This window comes from Lepidochelys olivacea (assembly GCF_965140295.1).
Source record: "Lepidochelys olivacea isolate rLepOli2 genome assembly, chromosome: 28".
NCBI classification, from domain to species: Eukaryota; Metazoa; Chordata; order Testudines; family Cheloniidae; genus Lepidochelys; species Lepidochelys olivacea.
In genome coordinates, this window is record NC_140438.1 from 2,559,216 (window position 1) to 2,581,345 (window position 22,130).

At 68.8% G+C, this 22,130-nt stretch overlaps 1 protein-coding gene across 1 annotated transcript in view; it reads left to right on the plus strand.

Moving 5' to 3' along the window:
* Window positions 1-22,130, plus strand: part of KDM6B (lysine demethylase 6B) — a 56,590-nt gene that overhangs the window by 13,407 nt on the left and 21,053 nt on the right. The window contains 14 exon segments of the mRNA XM_084616179.1: window positions 4,931-5,022; window positions 13,036-13,168; window positions 13,927-14,053; window positions 14,335-14,433; window positions 14,994-15,222; window positions 16,995-17,070; window positions 17,073-17,086; window positions 17,402-17,569; window positions 17,691-17,822; window positions 18,319-18,379; window positions 18,382-18,605; window positions 18,825-19,192; window positions 19,227-20,582; window positions 21,992-22,118. Coding sequence (XP_084472305.1) covers window positions 13,932-14,053; window positions 14,335-14,433; window positions 14,994-15,222; window positions 16,995-17,070; window positions 17,073-17,086; window positions 17,402-17,569; window positions 17,691-17,822; window positions 18,319-18,379; window positions 18,382-18,605; window positions 18,825-19,192; window positions 19,227-20,582; window positions 21,992-22,118 — 2,976 coding nt within the window. The 5' untranslated portion in view covers window positions 4,931-5,022; window positions 13,036-13,168; window positions 13,927-13,931.

Consider the following 22,130-nt stretch of genomic DNA (forward strand, 5'->3'; position numbering starts at 1 on the left):
AGGTAAGGCCGGGCCGGGAACCCTCCCCACGCATCGCCACGGGCGTGTGCGACTGTGTCTCCCTCGTGGGAGCACCGGGTGTGAGTCGAGTGCAGGTGACGGGACCCCCCCAGGCCTCCTGGGTCTGTGACTTTGCGGGGTGTGATTGTGTGGAGGGACTGAGGGAGTGTGTGTGTGTGTCTCAAAGGATAGTGTGTGTGTGGGGGGGGGAGTGATTGTGTGTGTCTCAAAGGCCAGGGTGTGTGTGTGGGGGGGTGATTGTGTCTCAAAGGCCTGTGTGTGTGTGTCTTGACAGTGTGTGTGTGTTTGTGGGTGATTGTGTGCATCTCGAAGGCCAGTGTGTGTGTGTGTTTTGACAGTGTGAGTGTGTGTGTGACTCAAAAGACAGTGTGTGTGTCGACAGTGTGTCTGTCTAAGTACAGTGTGATTGTGTGTGTGTGTGTTTTGTGTTCGGGGGCGAGAGATGGTGTGCGCGTCTGTGACTGTGTGGCCTCCCACTGCCGGGCTGTGATTTTTGTCTCTCTCCAGTGTGTTGTGTGTGGTTGTGTTTCTCTTCGACTCGCATGTGACTCCCGTGTGTTGTGAGTTTGTCCGTCTCTAGTTTGTGATTTTTGTGTCCAATGAGACAGTGCGGGGAAGGTGCGTGTGTGACTTTCTCTTGCCGGTGTCTCTGGTGTGTTGCTGTGCGTCCCAAATGTGTGCGTCTCTCTCTGCCGTGTCCTTGTGTGTCCCCCAGCGTGTGCGTAGGGCGCAGAGTGGAGTGTTTTGTTGTGGGTAGCCGTTACAAGACGGTTGTACCCAGCATGTTAACATGCTGTTTGTGTGTGTGCGTGCGGGTTGGGGGGGCTGGAAATGTGCCATGTCCCCGCCCCCCCCACACACGTGAAGGAGGGAATCCCAGAGCTATTAACCCTTGGGGGGCCAGGGACTTCCCGACTGCTGCCCCCCCCCCAGCCCCATGCTTCCCAGTGCTGGGCATGTGTGTCACTGTGTGATGGGGGGGTCTGCCCATGTGTGTGTGTGTCACTGGGGGGGGGGGTCAGCTCGTGTGTGTCACTGTGTGTGTGTGTCCCTGTGTGGGTCTGCCGCTGTGTGTGGGTCTGCCCGTGTTTGTGACAGTGATTGTGTGTCACTGTGTTTGTGCGGATCTGCCCTTATGTGTCATTGTGTGTGCGGGTCTGCCCGTGTGTGTGTGTGACAGTAATTGTGTTTGTGTCTGTGTGTCACTGTGTGTGTGGGTCTGCCCATGTGTGTGACAGGGATTGTGTGTCACCGTGTTTGTGTCGGTGTGTGGGTCTGCCCATGTGTGCAGGTCAGCCCTTGTGTATGACAGTGATTGTGTGTGTATGTCACTGTGTGTGTGTGTGACTGTGGGAGGGGTCTGCCCGTGTGTCACTTTGCCCCAGGTGTATGGCTCTGCCTACATATGGCTCACTCTGTGTGTGTGAGACAAAGTTTGTGTGTGTGGGTCACGGGGCGTGCGAGTCTGCCTGTGTGTGTGTGTGAAATGCTGTGTCTGTGTCACTGTGTCTGTGTGTCACCGTGTCGGGGGCCTGTCCTTGTGTGTGTGTAACAGTGTTTCTGTGGGGCTGCGGGGGGGTGTCTGTGTGTGTGACCCTGTGTGTGTCTAGGTCGCCGGGTGACACTATCCGTCACCGTGTGACACCTTCCGGTATTGTGTGCGGTGCTGTGTGTCTCTCTCTCTCATGGTGCCCGGTTACCGTGGGATGCTGTGTGTGTGTGATGCCGGGTGTGTGTCTCTCTCTGTCGCCGGTTGTGTGACGCCGGGGGTGGGGGGTGCGGGTCTGGGGTGGTTTTGCTCCCTGCGCACGTGGGTTTCCAGGCGGCTGACTCAGCGCGGACGTGACTCTGACCCCCGAGGGGGTGGGGGTTCCCCGCTGTCTGTCGTCAGTGAATCTTCCCCCGTTCCCCGGGGGGGTTCTCAGGCCCAGCCGGGCTGGATCCCCCCACCCCCGGGGGGCCAGGCTCGGCTTTCACTATTAAAGCCACGCAGCCGGATTCACGGCAGCCGTGCGAGGGGATGCACGGGGGAGGGGGGCTGGGTGCCCAGAGTGCAGGGGGGACAGCTTGGAGCATGCGGGGGGGGGCAGGTTTGGATCGTGGGGCCCCCCTTGGGGATACATGGGGAGGGGCTGGTCGGGGAGGGGGGTGTACACCCAGCTGTGTGCGTTCACATGGGCGTTCCTTTCGGTGCACGCGTGCGTGTCTGGCTCCATGCGTGCGAAGGTCTCCGTGCGGGGAGGGAACCCCCCACCCCAGCACTCCCCCACCTCTGACACATAGAAGGAGGCGGAGCCAATACAGGCCCCTCCCCCTAGTGCTACCAGGCCCCACTGCCCCGCCCCATGCGCACACACGCGGATCAGCCCCTTGGGGTCCCCCTCCTCCTAGTGCCCCGTTTCCCCTTGCACGGCACTGCGGCCACACGCGCACCTTTGCCCATGTTCACTCCCCCTTCACTCACACTCGGCTGTGCGCACTCTCGCCGACACACGTAAGGCTCAGCAGGTTTGCACACCCACACCCGGACAGATGTGCGGCCCCGCTGGCTTGTGCATGGCTCTGCTTACGCCCCGGTGCACTGGCCACACGCGCACTTGGTCACTCACACCTACCGGTGCCCCTCATGTGCACGGGTGTGTGAACGCGCCCTGACAGCTGCATTGGCCCACACATTCTTATATGCACCTGCCCACCCAATAACTGACGTCTGCACCCATCACCTGGTCTCGCACACTTGGCAAGACCCACAGACACGCACAGTCAGTTGTGCATGCACATTTGCACACTCGTTCTTTCAGCTGCACCGGCATACCCGTGCCACTGTCCTCCCATGCAGGGTCACTTTTGCACAGGGGTGCCCGGTCACGGTGGCACACTCATTTGCACGGCCCGTGCTGTCGGCAGCCGGTTTGCATGCATGTTTCGCTTTGGCACGCTCACAACCATCTGCTCTTGCACACTCATTATCACTACCCCCCCTGCCCCCCGCCCGGCCCGCGTGAGTCAGGGCGGCTGCTTCCCTTTTCTAGTAAAGGCAGAACCGAGACAGGAACCCAGGGCCGCTTCGGAGAACGTAGCCGTGAAGGGGAAGGAAGAGGGTCATTTCCCAGCCCCACCCCCGGGAACTCCCCCGGCAACTGGCAATGGGGCAGGGTGGGCACTGTCATCTCTAGGGGGGGCCCATCCGGCCCCATGGCTTGGGGGGCGGCAGGCAGTGGGGCACGGGGAGGTGCCGCCGTCCTTCCTGGCAGCCGCCGGCAGGCCCGGCTCGGCTTCCCGGCCTGCGTGGGCGGGGCGGAGATTCCCTCCGTCAGGCGCGGCGGGGAGGGGGCGGGACGGCCCGGCTGACTCCGCCCACGCCCGGCGCCGCCGCCGCCAGGGCTCACAGGGAGCCCGGCCGGTCACTAGTGCCACGCCCCAGAGCGAGAGGGTGGGGGGGCCTGCTGCCACCTACTGGTGTGTCTGTGTGTGTGTGTGTGTGTGTTCACGCAGCGCTGCCCCCTGCTGGTGTGTGTGTGTGTGTCCAGCTGTTTGCACAGAAAGTGGTTTCCTGTGGGCCCATCTTCCCCCCCTCCCTCCGCCGCTGCCTTGGCTCCCCCGTTCACACCCTCACCCCCCGTCGTGCCCCCCAGGTCTGGCAGCCCACGGCCGGCGGGACGGGATGTGAATAAACCGTCACGGGGGGGGGGAGCGAGAGCGTCTGACACGGGCGTCGTGCTGCACAATCCCCCTGCACACTTCCTCTCACACACGCGTCATGGGCCAGCCCCGAAATTCCCACAGCACAGGATGGGCCATGACGACAACAGGCCGGGGGGGGGGGAGCGAGTGTGAATGTGCCGAGTGCGTGTGCCCAGCTGGGCTCGGAGCGATCACATGTGTAAACGGGCAGCTCACAAGCGTGCCGCCGTGCACAAGGAGCTCACGCATGTGCGTGTGAAAGTGAGAGGCAGAGTCGGGGGGCCTCGAGTGCATGGCGTGGCCCCGGCACACGTGTCACCGGTGTGTCTACGTGTCCTCAGCACTGGTCGGCGTGTCTGTGTTGTTGGCGTGTTGTTGGCGTGTCCACATGTGACAGGCAGGGCCGTGCATCATTGATACATGCGGTTGGCATGCTGGAGCGTGGTGGGTGCCTCCATGTGCCATGGGTGTCGCATGTCACTGGCGTGTGCCGGGTGCCAGCTGGTGCCCCAGGGCCTCCCCTGGGAGCATACGTTGCCCCCCCCTTCCTGCCCCCCCCAACCGTGTGCGTCACCCGCCACCAACGTGCCCCACGTCTGTCACCCACCGCCCCCTTGCCCTGCTCCGGTAGAACCAGACGGGGCCGGGGGGGCGGGAAGGGGTCGTCTGGGCGGCATCCGTCTGGTGGGACAGGGCCGGGGTGAGTCACGGAGCCAGGGGAGGGGCAGAGCCGGGGCCCGCAGCTCCCCCCCCACCTCCCACCTGCTGCACGGGGGTGGGGCGAGGGGTGGCGCCCATGGATGGGTCGTTTGCTGCACTTGTCACCCTGTGACATCTCGTCTGCCCTGTGTGCCTGCCCCACGGCCCCCTGCTGCCCCTAGGCCCTGCCCACGGCCCTCCCCCCACTGCTCCTCAGCCCGGCCCCACAGCCCCCCCACTGCCCTTCAGTCCCTCCCCACGGCCCCTGCTGCCCCTCAGTCCCACCACACAGCCCCCCCACTGCCCCTCAGTCCTGCCCCACAGCCCCCCCACTGCTCCTCAGTCCCGCCCCAGGGCTCTCCCCAGCTGTTCCTCCTGGTTTGCCCCCCTGAAGCGCCCCCACCTTGGCATCTCAGCAGACTCACCTCATTGGTTGTGTCTTGCTCCGCCTCCGATTCCCATTGGCTCTCCCGGTCCTTGACCCCGCCCCACAGTGACTGTCTGGCGTCCCATTGGTCTCTTGCAGGCTGCGTTAGGGGACGGATGGGGACGATGATTGGCGGCCAGAGGAGGGGTGCCGCGTGATTGGCCGGATTCCTGGAGAGAGTCACGCAAGAGGTGGGCGGTGGGGGGAGCGGTGGGGTGGAAGGGGTTAACCCCGGCCCTGGGGGCGGAGCCAGGAGCAAAGCTGCCCCTCCCCCACAGACATTGGGTCTCAGTTGGGCTGCCCTGACCCCCATGAACCTCATCCCGGCCTGGACCCCCCCTATGAACCCTCTCCTGGCCCCACTCCCCCCCATGAACCCCATCCCGGCCTGGACCCCCCCCATTAACCCTCTCCTGGCCCCACTCCTCCCCCCCATGAACCCCATCCCGGCCTGGACCCCCCTATGAACCCCATCCCGACCTGGACCCCCCCATTAACCCTCTCCTGGACCCACTCCCCCCCATGAACCCCATCCTGGCCTGGACCCCCCCATTAACCCTCTCCTGGACCCACTCCCCCCCATGAACCCCATCCCGGCCTGGACCCCCCCCATTAACCCTCTCCTGGCCCCACTCCTCCCCCCCATGAACCCCATCCCGGCCTGGACCCCCCTATGAACCCCATCCCGACCTGGACCCCCCCATTAACCCTCTCCTGGACCCACTCCCCCCCATGAACCCCATCCTGGCCTGGACCCCCCCATTAACCCTCTCCTGGACCCACTCCTCCCCCCCATGAACCCCATCCCGGCCTGGACCCCCCCATTAACCCTCTCATGGACCCACTCCCCCCACTCCCCCCATCCCAGCCTGGACCTCCCCATTAACCCTCTCCTGGCCCCACTCCTCCCCCCCATGAACCCATCCCGGCCTGGACCCCCCTATGAACCCCATCCCGACCTGGACCCCCCCATTAACCCTCTCCTGGACCCACTCCCCCCCATGAACCCCATCCTGGCCTGGACCCCCCCATTAACCCTCTCCTGGCCCCACTCCTCCCCCCCATGAACCCCATCCCGGCCTGGACCCCCCCCATTAACCCTCTCCTGGACCCACTCCCCCCATGAACCCCATCCCAGCCTGGACCTCCCCATTAACCCTCTCCTGGCCCCACTCCTCCCCCCCATGAACCCATCCCAGCCTGGACCCCCCTATGAACCCCATCCCGACCTGGACCCCCCCATTAACCCTCTCCTGGACCCACGCCCCCCCATGAACCCCATCCTGGCCTGGACCCCCCCATTAACCCTCTCCTGGCCCCACTCCTCCCCCCCATGAACCCATCCCGGCCTGGACCCCCCTATGAACCCCATCCCGACCTGGACCCCCCCATTAACCCTCTCCTGGACCCACTCCCCCCCATGAACCCCATCCTGGCCTGGACCCCCGCATTAACCCTCTCCTGGCCCCACTCCTCCCCCCCATGAACCCCATCCTGGCCTGGACCCCCCCCATTAACCCTCTCCTGGACCCACTCCCCCCATGAACCCCATCCCGACCTGGACCCCCCCCATTAACCCTCTCCTGGACCCACTCCCCCCATGAACCCCATCCCGGCCTGGACCCCCCCCATTAACCCTCTCCTGGACCCACTCCCCCCCATGAACCCCATCCTGGCCTGGACTCCCCCATTAACCCTCTCCTGGACCCACTCCCCCCATGAAACCCATCCCAGCCTGGACCCCCCCATTAACTCTCTCCTGGACCCACTCCCCCCCATGAACCCCATCCCGACCTGGACCCCCCATTAACTCTCTCCTGGACCCACTCCTCCCCCCCATTAATCACATCCTGGACTGGACTCCCCCCCATTAACCCTCTCCTGGACCCACTCCCCCCATGAACCCCATCCCGGCCTGGACCCCCCCATTAACCCTCTCCTGGACACATGAACCCCATCCCAGCCTGGACCCCCCCATTAACCCTCTCCTGGACCCACTCCTCCCCCCCATGAACCCCATCCCGACCTGGACCCCCCCATTAACCCTCTCCTGGACCCACTCCCCCCCATGAACCCCATCCCGGCCTGGACCCCCCCATTAACCCTCTCCTGGCCCCACTCCTCCCCCCCATGAACCCCATCCCGGCCTGGACCGCCCTATGAACCCCATCCCGACCTGGACCGCCCCATTAACCCTCTCCTGGCCCCACTCCTCCCCCCCATGAACCCCATCCCGGCCTGGACCCCCCCATTAACCCTCTCCTGTACCCACTCCCCCCCATGAGCCCCATCCTGGCCTGGACTCCCCCATTAACCCTCTCCTGGACCCACTCCCCCCCATGAACCCCATCCCGGCCTGGACCCCCCCATTAACCCTCTCCTGGACCCACTCCCCCCCATGAACCCCATCCCAGCCTGGACCTCCCCCATTAACCCTCTCCTGGACCCACTCTCCCCCATGAACCCCATCCCAGCCTGGACCCCCCCCATTAACCCTCTCCTGGACCCACTCCCCCCCATGAACCCCATCCCGGCCTGGACCCCCCCCCATTAACCCTCTCCTGGACCCACTCCCCCCCATGAACCCCATCCCGGCCTGGACCCCCCCATTAACCCTCTCCTGGACCCACTCCCCCCCATGAACCCCATCCCGGCCTGGACCCCCCCCATTAACCCTCTCCTGGACCCACTCCCCCCCATGAACCCCATCCCGACCTGGACTCCCCATTAACCCTCTCCTGGACCCACTCCCCCCATGAACCCCATCCCAGCCTGGACCCCCCCCATTAACTCTCTCCTGGACCCACTCCCCCCATGAACCCCATCCCGACCTGGACCCCCCATTAACCCTCTCCTGGACCCATGAACCCCATCCTGGTCTGGACCCCCGCATTAACCTTCTCCTGGACCCACTCCCCCCCATGAACCCCATCCCGACCTGGACCCCCCCATTAACCCTCTCCTGGCCCCACTCCTCCCCCCTATGAACCCCATCCCGGCCTGGACCCCCCTATGAACCCCATCCCGACCTGGACCCCCCCATTAACCCTCTCCTGGACCCACTCCCCCCCATGAACCCCATCCCGGCCTGGACCCCCCCATTAACCCTCTCCTGGCCCCACTCCTCCCCCCCATGAACCCCATCCCGGCCTGGACCCCCCTATGAACCCCATCCCGACCTGGACCCCCCCATTAACCCTCTCCTGGACCCACTCCCCCCCATGAACCCCATCCTGGCCTGGACCCCCCCATTAACCCTCTCCTGGCCCCACTCCTCCCCCCCATGAACCCCATCCCGGCCTGGAACCCCCCCATTAACCCTCTCCTGGACCCACTCCCCCCATGAACCCCATCCCAGCCTGGACCTCCCCATTAACTCTCTCCTGGCCCCACTCCTCCCCCCCCATGAACCCCATCCCGGCCTGGACCCCCCCATGAACCCCATCCCGACCTGGACCCCCCCCATTAACCCTCTCCTGGACCCACTCCCCCCCATGAACCCCATCCTGGCCTGGACTCCCCCATTATCCCTCTCCTGGACCCACTCCCCCCATGAACCCCATCCCAGCCTGGACCCCCCCATTAACCCTCTCCTGGACCCACTCTCCCCCATGAACCCCATCCCAGCCTGGACCCCCCCATTAACCCTCTCCTGGACCCACTCCCCCCCATGAACCCCATCCCGGCCTGGACCCCCCCCCATTAACCCTCTCCTGGACCCACTCCCCCCCATGAACCCCATCCCGGCCTGGACCCCCCCATTAACCCTCTCCTGGACCCACTCCCCCCCATGAACCCCATCCCGGCCTGGACCCCCCCCATTAACCCTCTCCTGGACCCACTCCCCCCCATGAACCCCATCCCGACCTGGACTCCCCATTAACCCTCTCCTGGACCCACTCCCCCCATGAACCCCATCCCAGCCTGGACCCCCCCCATTAACTCTCTCCTGGACCCACTCCCCCCATGAACCCCATCCCGACCTGGACCCCCCATTAACCCTCTCCTGGACCCATGAACCCCATCCTGGTCTGGACCCCCGCATTAACCTTCTCCTGGACCCACTCCCCCCCATGAACCCCATCCCGACCTGGACCCCCCCATTAACCCTCTCCTGGCCCCACTCCTCCCCCCTATGAACCCCATCCCGGCCTGGACCCCCCTATGAACCCCATCCCGACCTGGACCCCCCCATTAACCCTCTCCTGGACCCACTCCCCCCCATGAACCCCATCCCGGCCTGGACCCCCCCATTAACCCTCTCCTGGCCCCACTCCTCCCCCCCATGAACCCCATCCCGGCCTGGACCCCCCTATGAACCCCATCCCGACCTGGACCCCCCCATTAACCCTCTCCTGGACCCACTCCCCCCCATGAACCCCATCCTGGCCTGGACCCCCCCATTAACCCTCTCCTGGCCCCACTCCTCCCCCCCATGAACCCCATCCCGGCCTGGAACCCCCCCATTAACCCTCTCCTGGACCCACTCCCCCCATGAACCCCATCCCAGCCTGGACCTCCCCATTAACTCTCTCCTGGCCCCACTCCTCCCCCCCCATGAACCCCATCCCGGCCTGGACCCCCCCATGAACCCCATCCCGACCTGGACCCCCCCCATTAACCCTCTCCTGGACCCACTCCCCCCCATGAACCCCATCCTGGCCTGGACTCCCCCATTATCCCTCTCCTGGACCCACTCCCCCCATGAACCCCATCCCAGCCTGGACCCCCCCATTAACCCTCTCCTGGACCCACTCTCCCCCATGAACCCCATCCCAGCCTGGACCCCCCCATTAACCCTCTCCTGGACCCACTCCCCCCCATGAACCCCATCCCGGCCTGGACCCCCCCCATTAACCCTCTCCTGGACCCACTCCCCCCCATGAACCCCATCCCGGCCTGGACCCCCCCATTAACCCTCTCCTGGACCCACTCCCCCCCATGAACCCCATCCCGGCCTGGACCCCCCCCCATTAACCCTCTCCTGGACCCACTCCCCCCCATGAACCCCATCCCGACCTGGACTCCCCATTAACCCTCTCCTGGACCCACTCCCCCCATGAACCCCATCCCAGCCTGGACCCCCCCCATTAACTCTCTCCTGGACCAACTCCCCCCATGAACCCCATCCCGACCTGGACCCCCCATTAACCCTCTCCTGGACCCATGAACCCCATCCTGGTCTGGACCCCCGCATTAACCTTCTCCTGGACCCACTCCCCCCCATGAACCCCATCCCGACCTGGACCCCCCCATTAACCCTCTCCTGGCCCCACTCCTCCCCCCTATGAACCCCATCCCGGCCTGGACCCCCCTATGAACCCCATCCCGACCTGGACCCCCCCATTAACCCTCTCCTGGACCCACTCCCCCCCATGAACCCCATCCCGGCCTGGACCCCCCCATTAACCCTCTCCTGGCCCCACTCCTCCCCCCCATGAACCCCATCCCGGCCTGGACCCCCCTATGAACCCCATCCCGACCTGGACCCCCCCATTAACCCTCTCCTGGACCCACTCCCCCCCATGAACCCCATCCTGGCCTGGACCCCCCCATTAACCCTCTCCTGGCCCCACTCCTCCCCCCCATGAACCCCATCCCGGCCTGGAACCCCCCCATTAACCCTCTCCTGGACCCACTCCCCCCATGAACCCCATCCCAGCCTGGACCTCCCCATTAACTCTCTCCTGGCCCCACTCCTCCCCCCCCATGAACCCCATCCCGGCCTGGACCCCCCCATGAACCCCATCCCGACCTGGACCCCCCCCATTAACCCTCTCCTGGACCCACTCCCCCCCATGAACCCCATCCTGGCCTGGACTCCCCCATTAACCCTCTCCTGGACCCACTCCCCCCATGAACCCCATCCCAGCCTGGACCCCCCCATTAACCCTCTCCTGGACCCACTCCCCCCATTAACCCCATCCCAGCCTGGACCTCCCCCATTAACCCTCTCCTGGACCCACTCCCCCGCATGAACCCCATCCTGGCCTGGACCCCCCCCCATTAACCCTCTCCTGGACCCACTCCCCCCCATGAACCCCATCCCGGCCTGGACCCCCCCCCCATTAACCCTCTCCTGGACCCACTCCCCCCCATGAACCCCATCCCGACCTGGACTCCCCATTAACCCTCTCCTGGACCCACTCCCCCCATGAACCCCATCCCAGCCTGGACTCCCCCATTAACTCTCTCCTGGACCCACTCCCCCCCATGAACCCCATCCCGACCTGGACCCCCCATTAACTCTCTCCTGGACCCACTCCCCCCCATTAATCACATCCTGGACTGGACTCCCCCCCATTAACCCTCTCCTGGACCCACTCCCCCCATGAACCCCATCCCGGCCTGGACCCCCCCATTAACCCTCTCCTGGACCCATGAACCCCATCCCAGCCTGGACCCCCCCATTGACTCTCTCCTGGACCCACTCCCCCCCATGAACCCCATCCCAGCCTGGACCCTCCCATTAACCCTCTCCTGGACCCACTCCCTCCATGAACCCCATCCCAGCCTGGTCCCCCCCTATTAACCCTCTCCTGGACCCATGAACCCCATCCCAGCCTGGACCCCCCCATTAACCCTCTCCTGGACCCACTCCTCCCCCCCCTTAACCCCATCCCAGCCTGGACCTCCCCCATTAACCCTCTCCTGGACCCACTCCCGCCCATGACCCCATCCCGGTCTGGACCCCCGCATTAACCTTCTACTGGACCCACTCCCCCCCATGAACCCCATCCCGACCTGGACCCCCCATTAACCCTCTCCTGGATCCACTCCCTCCATGAACCCCATCCCAGCCTGGTCGCCCCCTATTAACCCTCTCCTGGACCCACTCCCCCCCATGAACCCCATCCCAGCCTGGACCCCCCATTAACCCTCTCCTGGACCCACTCCTCCCCCCCCTTAACCCCATCCCAGCCTGGACCTCCCTCATTAACCCTCTCCTGGACCCACTCCCCCCCACATGAACCCCATCCCAGTCTGGACCCCCCCATTAACCCTCTCCTGGCCTGGACCCGCTCCCTCCCCCACACACATTAACCCCAGCCTGGCCTCGATCCACACCATTCCCCCCAAGAGCAGTTTTGGGGAGGGGGCCCAAACCTTTAGCTCTGTAGTTGGGAGAGGAGTTGGGGCAGCAGGGGAGGGGTCTGTACAGGGGAGTCCTCTCCAGGCAGTCCACCCCACCCCCCAAACACAGCCCCCCCCAAGCCATATCTGCCCCCACCCCTTTCCCCCCAAGCTCATCCAACTCACTCCCCTCCCGCTGAGGTGATACTACCCCCTCCCCCTTCCCCCCTCCCCCCTGAGGTGATTCTACCCCCTCCCCCTCCCCCTTCCCCCCTCCCCCCTGAGGTGATTCTACCCCCTCCCCCTTCCCCCCTTCCCCTGAGGTAATTCTACCCCTTCCCCCTCCCCTCCCCTCCCCCCTGAGTTGATTCTACCCCCTCCCCCTTCCCTCCCCTCCCCCATGAGGTGATTCTACCCCCTCCCCTCCCCCTTTCCCCCTCCCCCCTGAGGTGATTCTACCCCCTCCCCCTCACCTCCCCCTTCCCCCCCTCCCCATGAGGTGATTCTACCCCCTCCCCTCCCCCCCTTCCCCCCTCCCCCATGAGGTGATTTTACCCCCTCCCCTCCCCCCTCTCCCTGAGGTGATTCTACCCCCTCCCCTCACCCCTTCCCACCTCCCCCTTGCCCCCTCCCCCCTGAGGTGATTCTACCCCCTCCCCCTTCCCCACTTCCCCTGAGGTAATTCTACCCCTTCCCCCTCCCCTCCCCTCCCCCATGAGGTGATTCTACCCCCTCCCCTCCCCCTTTCCCCCTCCCCCCTGAGGTGATTCTACCCCCTCCCCCTCACCTCCCCTTCCCCCCCTCCCCATGAGGTGATTCTACCCCCTCCCCCTTCCCCCCTCCCCCATGAGGTGATTCTACCCCCTCCCCCCCTCCCCCCCTCCCCCCTGAGGTGATTCTACCCCCTCCCCCTCACCTCCCCTTCCCCCCTCCCCCATGAGGTGATTCTACCCCCTCCCCCCCTTCCCCCCTCCCCCATGAGGTGATTCTACCCCCTCCCCCTTTCCCCCTCCCCCCTGAGGTGATTCTACCCCCTCCCCTCCCCCCCCTTCCCCCCTCTCCCTGAGGTGATTCTACCCCCTCCCCGGAGCTGGCTCTGCCCCCATGGCTGACCCCCACTCTCCCCACAGTGGTGTATGAGGCTGTGAGGACTCCCCACGGCACCGGGGGAGTCTCAGCCAGGAGGAGCCGCGGGGGCCACCCGTCGCTCGCACCCCCGGGGGGGCGGAGGGGGGGACAGAGGCATCCAGCACAGCAGAAGTGGTGAGGCCCAGGGAGGGGGAGGCAGGTGGGGGAGGGGATGTCGGGGCAAGAGGGACGGGGAGGGCAGGTCGGGGGAGGGGATGTCGGGGGAGGAGGGAGGAGGGACGGGGAGGGGAGGTCGGGGAGGGGAAGTCAGGGCAAGAGGGAGGAAGGACGGGGAGGGGAGGTCGGGGAGGGGAAGTCGGGGCAAGAGGGAGGGGAGGTCGGGGAGGGGATGTCGGGGCTGGCGGGAGGAGGGGAATGTCGGGGGAGGGGATGTCGGGACCGGAGGGATGGCGGGGGATGTCGGGGGAGGGGAGGTCGGGGCTGGCGGGAGGAGGGGGATGTCGGGGGAGGGGAGGTCGGGGCCGGAGGGACGGGGGGGGGAGGTCGGGGAGGGGAAGTCGGGGCAAGAGGGAGGAAGGGAGGGGAGGTCGGGGAGGGGAAGTCGGGGCAAGAGGGAGGGGAGGTCGGGGAGGGGAAGTCGGGGCAAGAGGGAGGAGGGACGGGGAGGGGATATCGGGGGAGGGGATGTCGGGGCCGGAGGGACGGGGGGAGGGGAGGTCGGGGAGGGGATGTCAGGGCCGGAGGGATGGAGGGGGATGTCGGGGGAGGGGATGTCGGGGGATGTGAGTGGGGCAGGTGGCAGGAGGCTTTGGGGAGGGGATATCGGGGATGGGGGAGGGACGGGGGGGATGGCGGTGTTGGGGGGTCAGGGGGCACTGGACAGGTGCCCTGCCCCGTATGCCCCCGTCTAACCCGCCCCCCGTCTCCGGCAGGCTGGATGCATCGCACCGTGGAACAGCTGGGGGGCCGGGCCGGACGGGATCCCTTCGCTCTCAGCAGCCTGACCTGCAGCGGGGCCTGGAACCCCTGCCACCCCCGCCCATGGCTCCCGGGCAGCAGGTGAGTCCGCGGGACCCCGCCCACCCTGGGGGGCGCCCCGACCACCAGCGGGGCAGAGACCCAGCAAACTCATGGCATGGGGGGTGGCACTGAAGTGGCTGGAACTGGCGCCCCCTAGCGGGGACAGGCCCCTGCCCCATTCCCCGCCCCCCTGGGCCGGCCAGTCCCCGCCCTGGGGCCGGGTGGGAGCCGGCGCCCCCGAGAGGGGGCAGGCCCCGGGCCCCAAACCTCCGCCTTCCCCCTCGCTCTGTCTCACCGTCCCCTCCTTCCGTGTCCCCCAGGTGCTCTGCCAGCATCGGACAGTCCCAGCTGCCCCCACATCTCCCATCACCTCATGGCACTAACATCGGGCACCCCAACAAACCCTATTTCAACTCTGGGTAAGTGTTGCTGCTCCGGATCTCCGGACGTAGGGCGGGGGAAGCCCCGCCCGGAGCCGGGGAGAGAACCCAGGCGTCCTGGCTCCCCGCCCGCCCCCGCTCTAACCACCAGCCCCCACTCCCCTCCCAGAGCCGGGGAGAGAACCCAGGCGTCCTGGCTCCCAACCCCTCCTGCTCTAACCGCTAGACCCCGCTCCCCTCCCAGAGCTGGGGAGAGAACCCAGGCGTCCTGGCTCCCAGCCCCCTCCTGCTCTAACTGCCAGACCCCGCTCCCCTCCCAGAACTGGGGAGAGAACCCAGGCGTCCTGGCTCCCCGCCCGCCCCCGCTCTAACCACCAGCCCCCACTCCCCTCCCAGAGCCGGGGAGAGAACCCAGGCGTCCTGGCTCCCAGCCCCCTCCTGCTCTAACCGCCAGACCCCGCTCCCCTCCCAGAGCTGGGGAGAGAACCCAGGCGTCCTGGCTCCCAGCAGCCCCCGCTCCCCTCCCAGAGCCAGGGAGAGAACCCAGGTGTCCTGCCCCGCCCCCCGCGCGCCTGACAGGGTCCCTGCCGCCCCGGCAGGAGCTCCGCCCCGCGGCCCCTGCATGGGAAGCTGGAGGCCATCCACGGCTGCGTCCAGGCCCTGCTGCGGGACCCAGTGCAGCCGCCGCTGTGGGAGCAGCTGGGGCAGATCTACGAGTCGGAGCAGGAGTGGGAGGAGGCCGTGCGGTGCTACCAGACCGCGGCCCGCTACCAGCGTGACTATGGCAACTACAGCGAGATCAGCGCCCGCATCGGGCGGCTGCAGCAGGTGGGGTCAGCCCCGGGGGCCCCTCGCGCAGGGCGCGGGCGCGGGCGGGGGCGGGGCCATTGCCCGGGGTCGGCCGTGGTGGTTCTGGGCTGCCGCCCTGGCGCGACTTTGTCACCGGATTTCGGGCGCCTGCGTGAGAAAAGGAGCGGGCCAGGGCCGCCGTGCGAAACCCGGCTGCTTTCACCAGGGCGGCGAGAGAAAATCCCCTTCCGTGTTCACCGACGCGTTCACCCGTGCTTCCGTCGCACGCCCAGCCTCGGCGGCGCCTGTCCTCGGAAGGCACCGCGTTCCCCGGGGCCGCGGGCTGGGGAGCTGAGATCCCCAGAATCGGCCGGCGAGGGAAAGACGTTTGGGGGCGAGGGGGGCGAGCGGCCCGTCGGCTCTTTCTCTCCCCTCCGTAGGGGGAAGCAGAGGCCAGCCGCGAGGGGCGCCCCACGGATAGGCGGCGGGGGGTGGGACGAGGCAGGGCCCGGTGCCCCAATGGGGCGGGGGGCACCCGGGCCGCCAGGGAGGCAGCCCTCGCTCCGGGATCAGAAGTGGAGCTCGCTTGATTTCGGCTCCCCTTTACTCTGACCCCGGGCTCGGCGGCTTTCAGAAATCACGCCCGGGAAGCTGGGGGGGGGATTGGGAAGGGGTCCGGCTAGCGGATCTTTTTGGTTTTGAAATCTCCTGCAGTGCCGAGCTCAGGTCAGGCGCGCGCCCCGGCTCCGGGGCTCTGCCTTTTCCACCCCCAAAGCCAGCTGGCGAGCAAGGGGGGCTGGGCTGAAATTAACCGACCAGAAGAGCGCGGGCTGGATTTGATGAACACGCCGGAGCTGCCGGCAAAGGACCTGGGGGGGGGTCGGGGGGGAAGTCGGGGGGGTCATTGTCTCTGGAAATGCCGTCCTGTGACACTGTTGGCTTCTTTGGGGAGCTGGCCCTGCGCGGCTTTGCAGGGTTTGTCGGGCGACTTCCTGCTGTGTGGAGTTGGGCAGCACCCGGGTGGGTCCGCTGGGCTGATCGGGGGAGGGGCTCTGGGCCGGGCGGGCCCGTTGACCTGATTGCGGGGGAGGGAGGCTCTGGGCCGGGCGGGCCCGTTGGCCTGATTGCGGGGGAGGGGGGCTCTGGGCCGGGCGGTCCCGTTGGCCTGATTGCGGGGGAGGGGGGCTCTGGGCCGGGCGGGCCCGTTGGCCTGATTGCGGGGGGAGGGGGCTCTGGGCCGGGCGGGCCCGTTGGCCTGATTGCGGGGGAGGGGGGCTCTGGGCCGGGCGGGCCCGTTGGCCTGATTGCGGGGGAGGGGGGTTCTGGGCCGGGCGGGCCCGTTGGCCTGATTGCGGGGGAGGGGGGTTCTGGGCCGGGCGGGCCCGTTGGCCTGATTGCGGGGGAGGAGGGTTCTGGGCCGGGCGGGCCCGTTGGCCTGATTGCGGGGGAGGGGGGCTCTTGGCCGGGCGGGCCCGTTGGCCTGATTGCGGGGGAGGGGGCTCTGGGCCGGGCGGCCCGTTGGCCTGATTGCGGGGGAGGGGGGTTCTGGGCCGGGCGGGCCGTTGGCCTGATTGCGGGGGAGGGGGGTTCTGGGCTGGCCCGGCCCATTGGACAGATGGGGGAGGGGGGTTCTGGGCTGGACCAGCCCATTGGACGGATGGGGGAGGGGGTTCTGGGCTGGACCGGCCCATTGGACGGATGGGGGGGGATACCGGATATCGTTTGTTCTGGTGGGGTTGTGGGTGGGGGTGAGTTCTGTCGGGCTCCCTCCCCCCCCCCGACCCACGTCTCTCCCGCCCCCCCCCCGCCAGGCTCAGCTGTGGAATTTCCACTCGGGCTCGTCCCATCACCGGAGCAAGGCCCTGCCCCCCCTGCAGCAGGTGTGGAACCTCTGCACCACGAGGTGAGCAGCTGGGGGGGTGCCCCCTGGGGCGGGGGGACCTGCGGGGGGGGACTGCGGGAGGGGAGCCCCTGGGGGAGGGGGTCCTGCGGGGGGGACTGGCGGGGAGGGGAGCCCCTGGGGGAGGGGGTCCTGCGGGGGGGGACTGGCAGGGAGGGGAGCCCTCGGGGGAGGGGGTCCTGCGGGGGGGGGACTGGCGGGGAAGGGGAGCCCCTGGGGGCCCTGCGGGAGGGGGGTGAGGTGGTGACTGTTGGGGGGAGCTGGGGTTGGTTCAAGGGTGTCATTCTCACCCCATATCTTCTCCCGCCCCCACCCCAGAAGCGGAATTTCTCAGCCAAGCGCAGCCCCCAGCTGAAGCGGCTGGCGCCCCCCATGGAGCCCCCCGTGGTGCAGCCCATCCCCCCCGCCCCACGCCCGCCCCACCCCGGGCACAGCGAGGAGCTGCCCAGCCCCATGAAGAGGAGGAGGAGCGCCAGCCCCGAGCAGGTAGCTGGGGGGCAGGCCTGGGGGGGGTGGGGGTGGGGGGATCCCCGAGGTGCGGGGGTCTCCGCTGAGCTGCCCAGGGCAGAGCCCGTCCCCGCTCACCCCCCCTTTCCCCCCCAAGCAGAGCGGGAACGGGGCCGGACAGCACCCCCCAGGGGCCCCCCACTTCCAGCTGCCCAAGGCCGGGCTGTGGAACCCCCTCCACGGCGACACGTGGGGGCCCGAGCGCAAGAACGTGGTGGCGCCGGAGAGACAGGTAACCCCCCGCAGCCCCCCCCCCCCCGCGGCCTCCCCCCAGCCAGCTCGCCCTCCCGGGCCCCTAAGCCAGAAGGGGGCAGCCTCCGGGGAGGGGGGCCTCAGACTCACTGCCCTCTCAACCCCGGTCCTCGCCCGCCCCCCGCCTCCCCTAGCGAGCCAGTCCTCTCCCCCCTCCCCGAGCCAGCCAGTCCCCCCCTCCACCCTCCCCACCCAAGCCAGCCGGTCCTTCCCCTCTCCACCTGGTCCCCTCCCCATCTCACACCCTCCCCTAGCCAGCCAGTCCTCTCCCCCTCCGCCCTCCCCCCAGCGCCAGCTGGTGCCTCCCCCAACCCCCCCAGCCACCTGGTCCCCTCCCCCATTCCCGCCCCCCCTGAGCCAGCCAGTCCCTGCCCTGGGGCCGGAGGGGAGCCGGCGCCCCCCAGAGGGGACAGGCCCCGTGCCCCATCCGGAGCCAGCCCCCGTCTCTCTCTAACTGTCTCTCTTCCCTCCCACAGGAGCCGAGGAATTCGGTCGCCCACCCCTTCCCGTACCCGTCTCCCGCCTACGGCTCGCACCCGCCCCCCACCGCCTGCCCCCCGGCCCCCGCCCCTCCGGAGAGAGCCATGGCTGCCAGGCCCGCCCCACTGGAAGTGACCTTAAAGCCAGCCGAGTTCCCCGGGGGCGGCCGGACCCCAGCACCTCACCAGCCAGCGTCACCTGCGTGCCTTACGCCCCGCGGCCCCCCCCCCGGCCGGCCCCCCCCACCAGCAAGACCCCGCGGGGGGAGCCGGGCCCCAGCTTGGTGAGTGGATGCTGGGGGGGACTGGGATGGGGCAGAGAGGACTGGTCTGGCCTGGGGTGGGGGGGGATTCTGGCTAGGGTCCCGGTGTCTGGGGGGGCAGGGGGAGCTGCTGCAGCTTGGGGGGTCTGGAGGGTGGTCCTGGTGTCTGGGGGGGGGCTGCTTTGCCCCAGCCCAGGCTGCACCTGATTGGCTGCCGTCTCTCTGTCCCCCCCCCCGCAGGCTCCTGACCGTTACCAAACCCCGGCACCGGCACCGTCCAGCCCGGCCCCGGAGAGCGTGGAGCGCCCGCCCCCCGGCCCCGCCCCCCCCCCCTCCTCCAGCCGGCCCTGCGCTCCCCCGCCCCCCTCCTCCGCCAGCCGGGGGCCCCCCGAGCCGGGCCCTCCCCCGCCCCTGCCCTGGCTGAAGGGCCCAGGCGTCCGGGACCAGGGGGAGGGCGCGGCCGGCGGGGACCCCCTGGACGAGATCCTGTTCGGGTGCGGGGGGGAGCCCCAGCTGGGTCCCTGCGACTCGGCCGGGACCCGGGGGGGCTTCCAGGATTCCACCACCAGCAGCCAGGGGAGTAGGGGGGCGGGGCACCCCGGGGGAGGGTGAGCCCAGCCCCCCGCCCCCTCCCACCCCCTCCCCGCCCCCTCCCACCTACCGCTGCGCCTTTGCCAAGCAGGAGCCCCCCGGCCTCCCCGAGTTCTGGCTGGAGACGCCCCCCCGCGAAGCCCGGCCACCGGAGGGCGGGGAGGGGGTCCCCAAGGCCTCCCCCAGCCCCCCAAATACCTCAGGAAACTTCAGGCCCCAGCCGAGCCCTCCGCCCCCACCGCCCAGGGCCTCCTACCCAAAGACACTGCCTCCAGAGCCAGGCCCCCCCCCGGAAACCCCCACCGGGACGGCCCGGCGCCTCTTCGACTTCCCCGGGCCCCCCCTGGAGGACCAGTTTGAGGAGCCCCCCGAATTCTCCAAGATCCTGCCCGACGGGTTGGCCAACATCATGAAGATGCTGGACGAGTCGATCCGGCGGGAGGAGGAGGAGCGGGAGGCCGGGGCCCCCCCCAGCTTCCCGCCCCCGCCCGCCCCGCTCCTGCCCGGCCCGCCCCCCCTGGCCAGACCAAAGCCGCCGCCGGCCCCCCCGTTCGAGTACCCCAAGCCGGAGCCGCCCCGGCTGTACCCCTTCGGCAAGCGGGAGGAGGCCGGGAAGTGCCCGCCGCCCAGCACGGCCAGTTTGCTGCGGTCGCTGGCCAGCGTGCTGGAGGGGCAGAAACACGCCTACCGGGCCAAGCCCCCCGCCGGGGCGAAGAAGCCCCCCGCCCCCCCGGCACCGCCGCCGGCTCCTTCCTCGCCGTTTTCTACCTCAAGCCAGGCCTGGGCTGGGGCAGGCCGGGGCGAGGAGCCGGCGGGGGCCTCGCCAGAGCCCCGGCCCCCCAAGACGGAGTCGGAGGTGCTGGAAGAGATCAGCCGGGCCTGCGAGACGCTGGTGGAACGGGCGGGGCGGGAGCCCAGCCCGGCCCCCCGGCCGCCCACCCCGCCGGCCACGCCGCCCCGCCGGCCGGAGAAGGAGCACCGCCGGCACCGGCGGGCGGGCAAGGACGGGCGGCGCCACCGGCGGGAGGGCAAAGCCCCCAAGGAGAAGAACCGGCAGGTGCTGGGCAACCTGGACCCCCAGCGCACCGACTGCCAGGCGCGGGAGAACGGCGCCCAGGGCGAGGCCGGCAAAGCCGGGAAGCCGCCCCCGCCGGCCGCCCCACAGCCCGAGCGCCGCCCGCCCGCCCGGAGGGAGGAGGGCCCCGGCCCCGCCGGCGTGTGCCCGGCCGACCTGCTCAAGCTGCGCTCCTTCACCGAGGGGCCCCCCAAGGAGCTCAAGATCCGGCTCATCAAGGTGGAGAGCGGGGACAAGGAGACCTTCATCGCCTCCGAGGTGGAGGAGCGGCGCCTCCCGCTGGCCGAGGTCACCATCAGCCACAGCGCCGCCGAGGTGGTGCGGGCCAGCAAGTGAGTGCCCCCCACCCCCGCCACAGCTCCGCCAGCCCCCCCCGCTCCCCTCTGCCCGTGCGGCCCCCCATCGCCCCGCCAGCGCCCCCGGATCCGCCCCCGGCTCCCCCCCGCCCGTGCGGCCCCCCATCGCCCCGCCAGCGCCCCCGTATCCGCCCCCCGGCTCCCCCCGCCTCTGCGGCCCCCCCCATCCCCCCGACAGCGCCCCCGTATCCGCCCCCCGGCTCCCCCCGCCTCTGCGGCCCCCCCATCCCCCCGACAGCGCCCCCGGATCCGCCCCCGGCTCCCCCCCGCCTCTGCGGCCCCCCCATCCCCCCGACAGCGCCCCCGGATCCGCCCCCGGCTCCCCCCCGCCTCTGCGGCCCCCCCCATCCCCCCGACAGCACCCCTGGATCCACCCCCGGCTCCCCCCGCCCGTGAGGCCCCCCCCGTCGCCCCGCCAGCGCCCCCGTATCTGCCCACGGGCCCCCCGGCTCCTCCCCGCCCGTGCAGCCCCCTCCATCACCCCGCCAGCGCCCCCATATCCGCTCACCAGCCCCCCCGTCTCCCCCTCCGCCCATGCAGCCCCCCCATCCCCCCATCAGCGCCCCCATATCCGCCCACCGGCCCCCTGCCTGTGAGGCCTCCCAGTACTCCCTGCTGGCACCCCTGCTCTTCCTGCCTGGTCACCCCAAATTCCCCTCTGCCAGAGCACCCAATTCCCCCCCACCCACACCTCCTCCAGCACCCCCAGATCCCTCCCGGTGGTGCCCCGTCTACCTCCTGCCCCCACCCCTGAACTCCAGCCCCCCCCCAACGCTCTCATGTACCCCCTCTTGGCACGCCCAGAGCCCCACTCAAACCCACCCCCCTCATGGACCCGACACCTCCACATGTCTCCCGGGCCCCGTGGTGCCAGCCGCGTGCCGTAACGGGTGGGGGCGCCCTGGGCCCTGCACCCCAACAGCCTGGGGACAGAGTGGGGTTCAGTGATGGGCAAGGGAGACTCCTAGTGGCCAGTGGGGCTCACTACACCCCCTTCACTGCGGTGATCCTCGGACCCCGGCCCGGGACTCCCACTGCCCCATAACCCCACACTCCAGCCCCTGGGACACTCTCTGCCCCATAGCCCACCCACCCCAGCTCCTGGGATGCCCCCTGCCCCATAACCCCCACCCCCCCCCCGCCCCAGCCCCTGGGATGCTCTCTGCCCCATAGCCCACCCACTCCAGGCCCAGGGATGCCCCCTGCCCCATAACTCCCCCACCCCAGCCCCTGGGACACTTTCTGCCCCATAGCCCTGCACCCCAGCCCCTGGGATGCCTTCTGTCCCATAGCCCTCCCGCCCCAGCCCCTGGGACGCCCCCGGTCCCATAACCCCCCAGCCCCAGGACGTGCCCCGCCCCCAACGGGCTCCGTTGTCCCCCCAGGCACGCCAAGGTGAAGGGGAAGTTCAAGGAGTCGTATCTGTCGGCCGCCCAGTCCGTCAAACCCCTCATCAACGCCGAGGAGAAGCTGCCGCGGGACAAAGTCAACCCCCCCACGCCCAGCATCTACGTGAGTGACGCC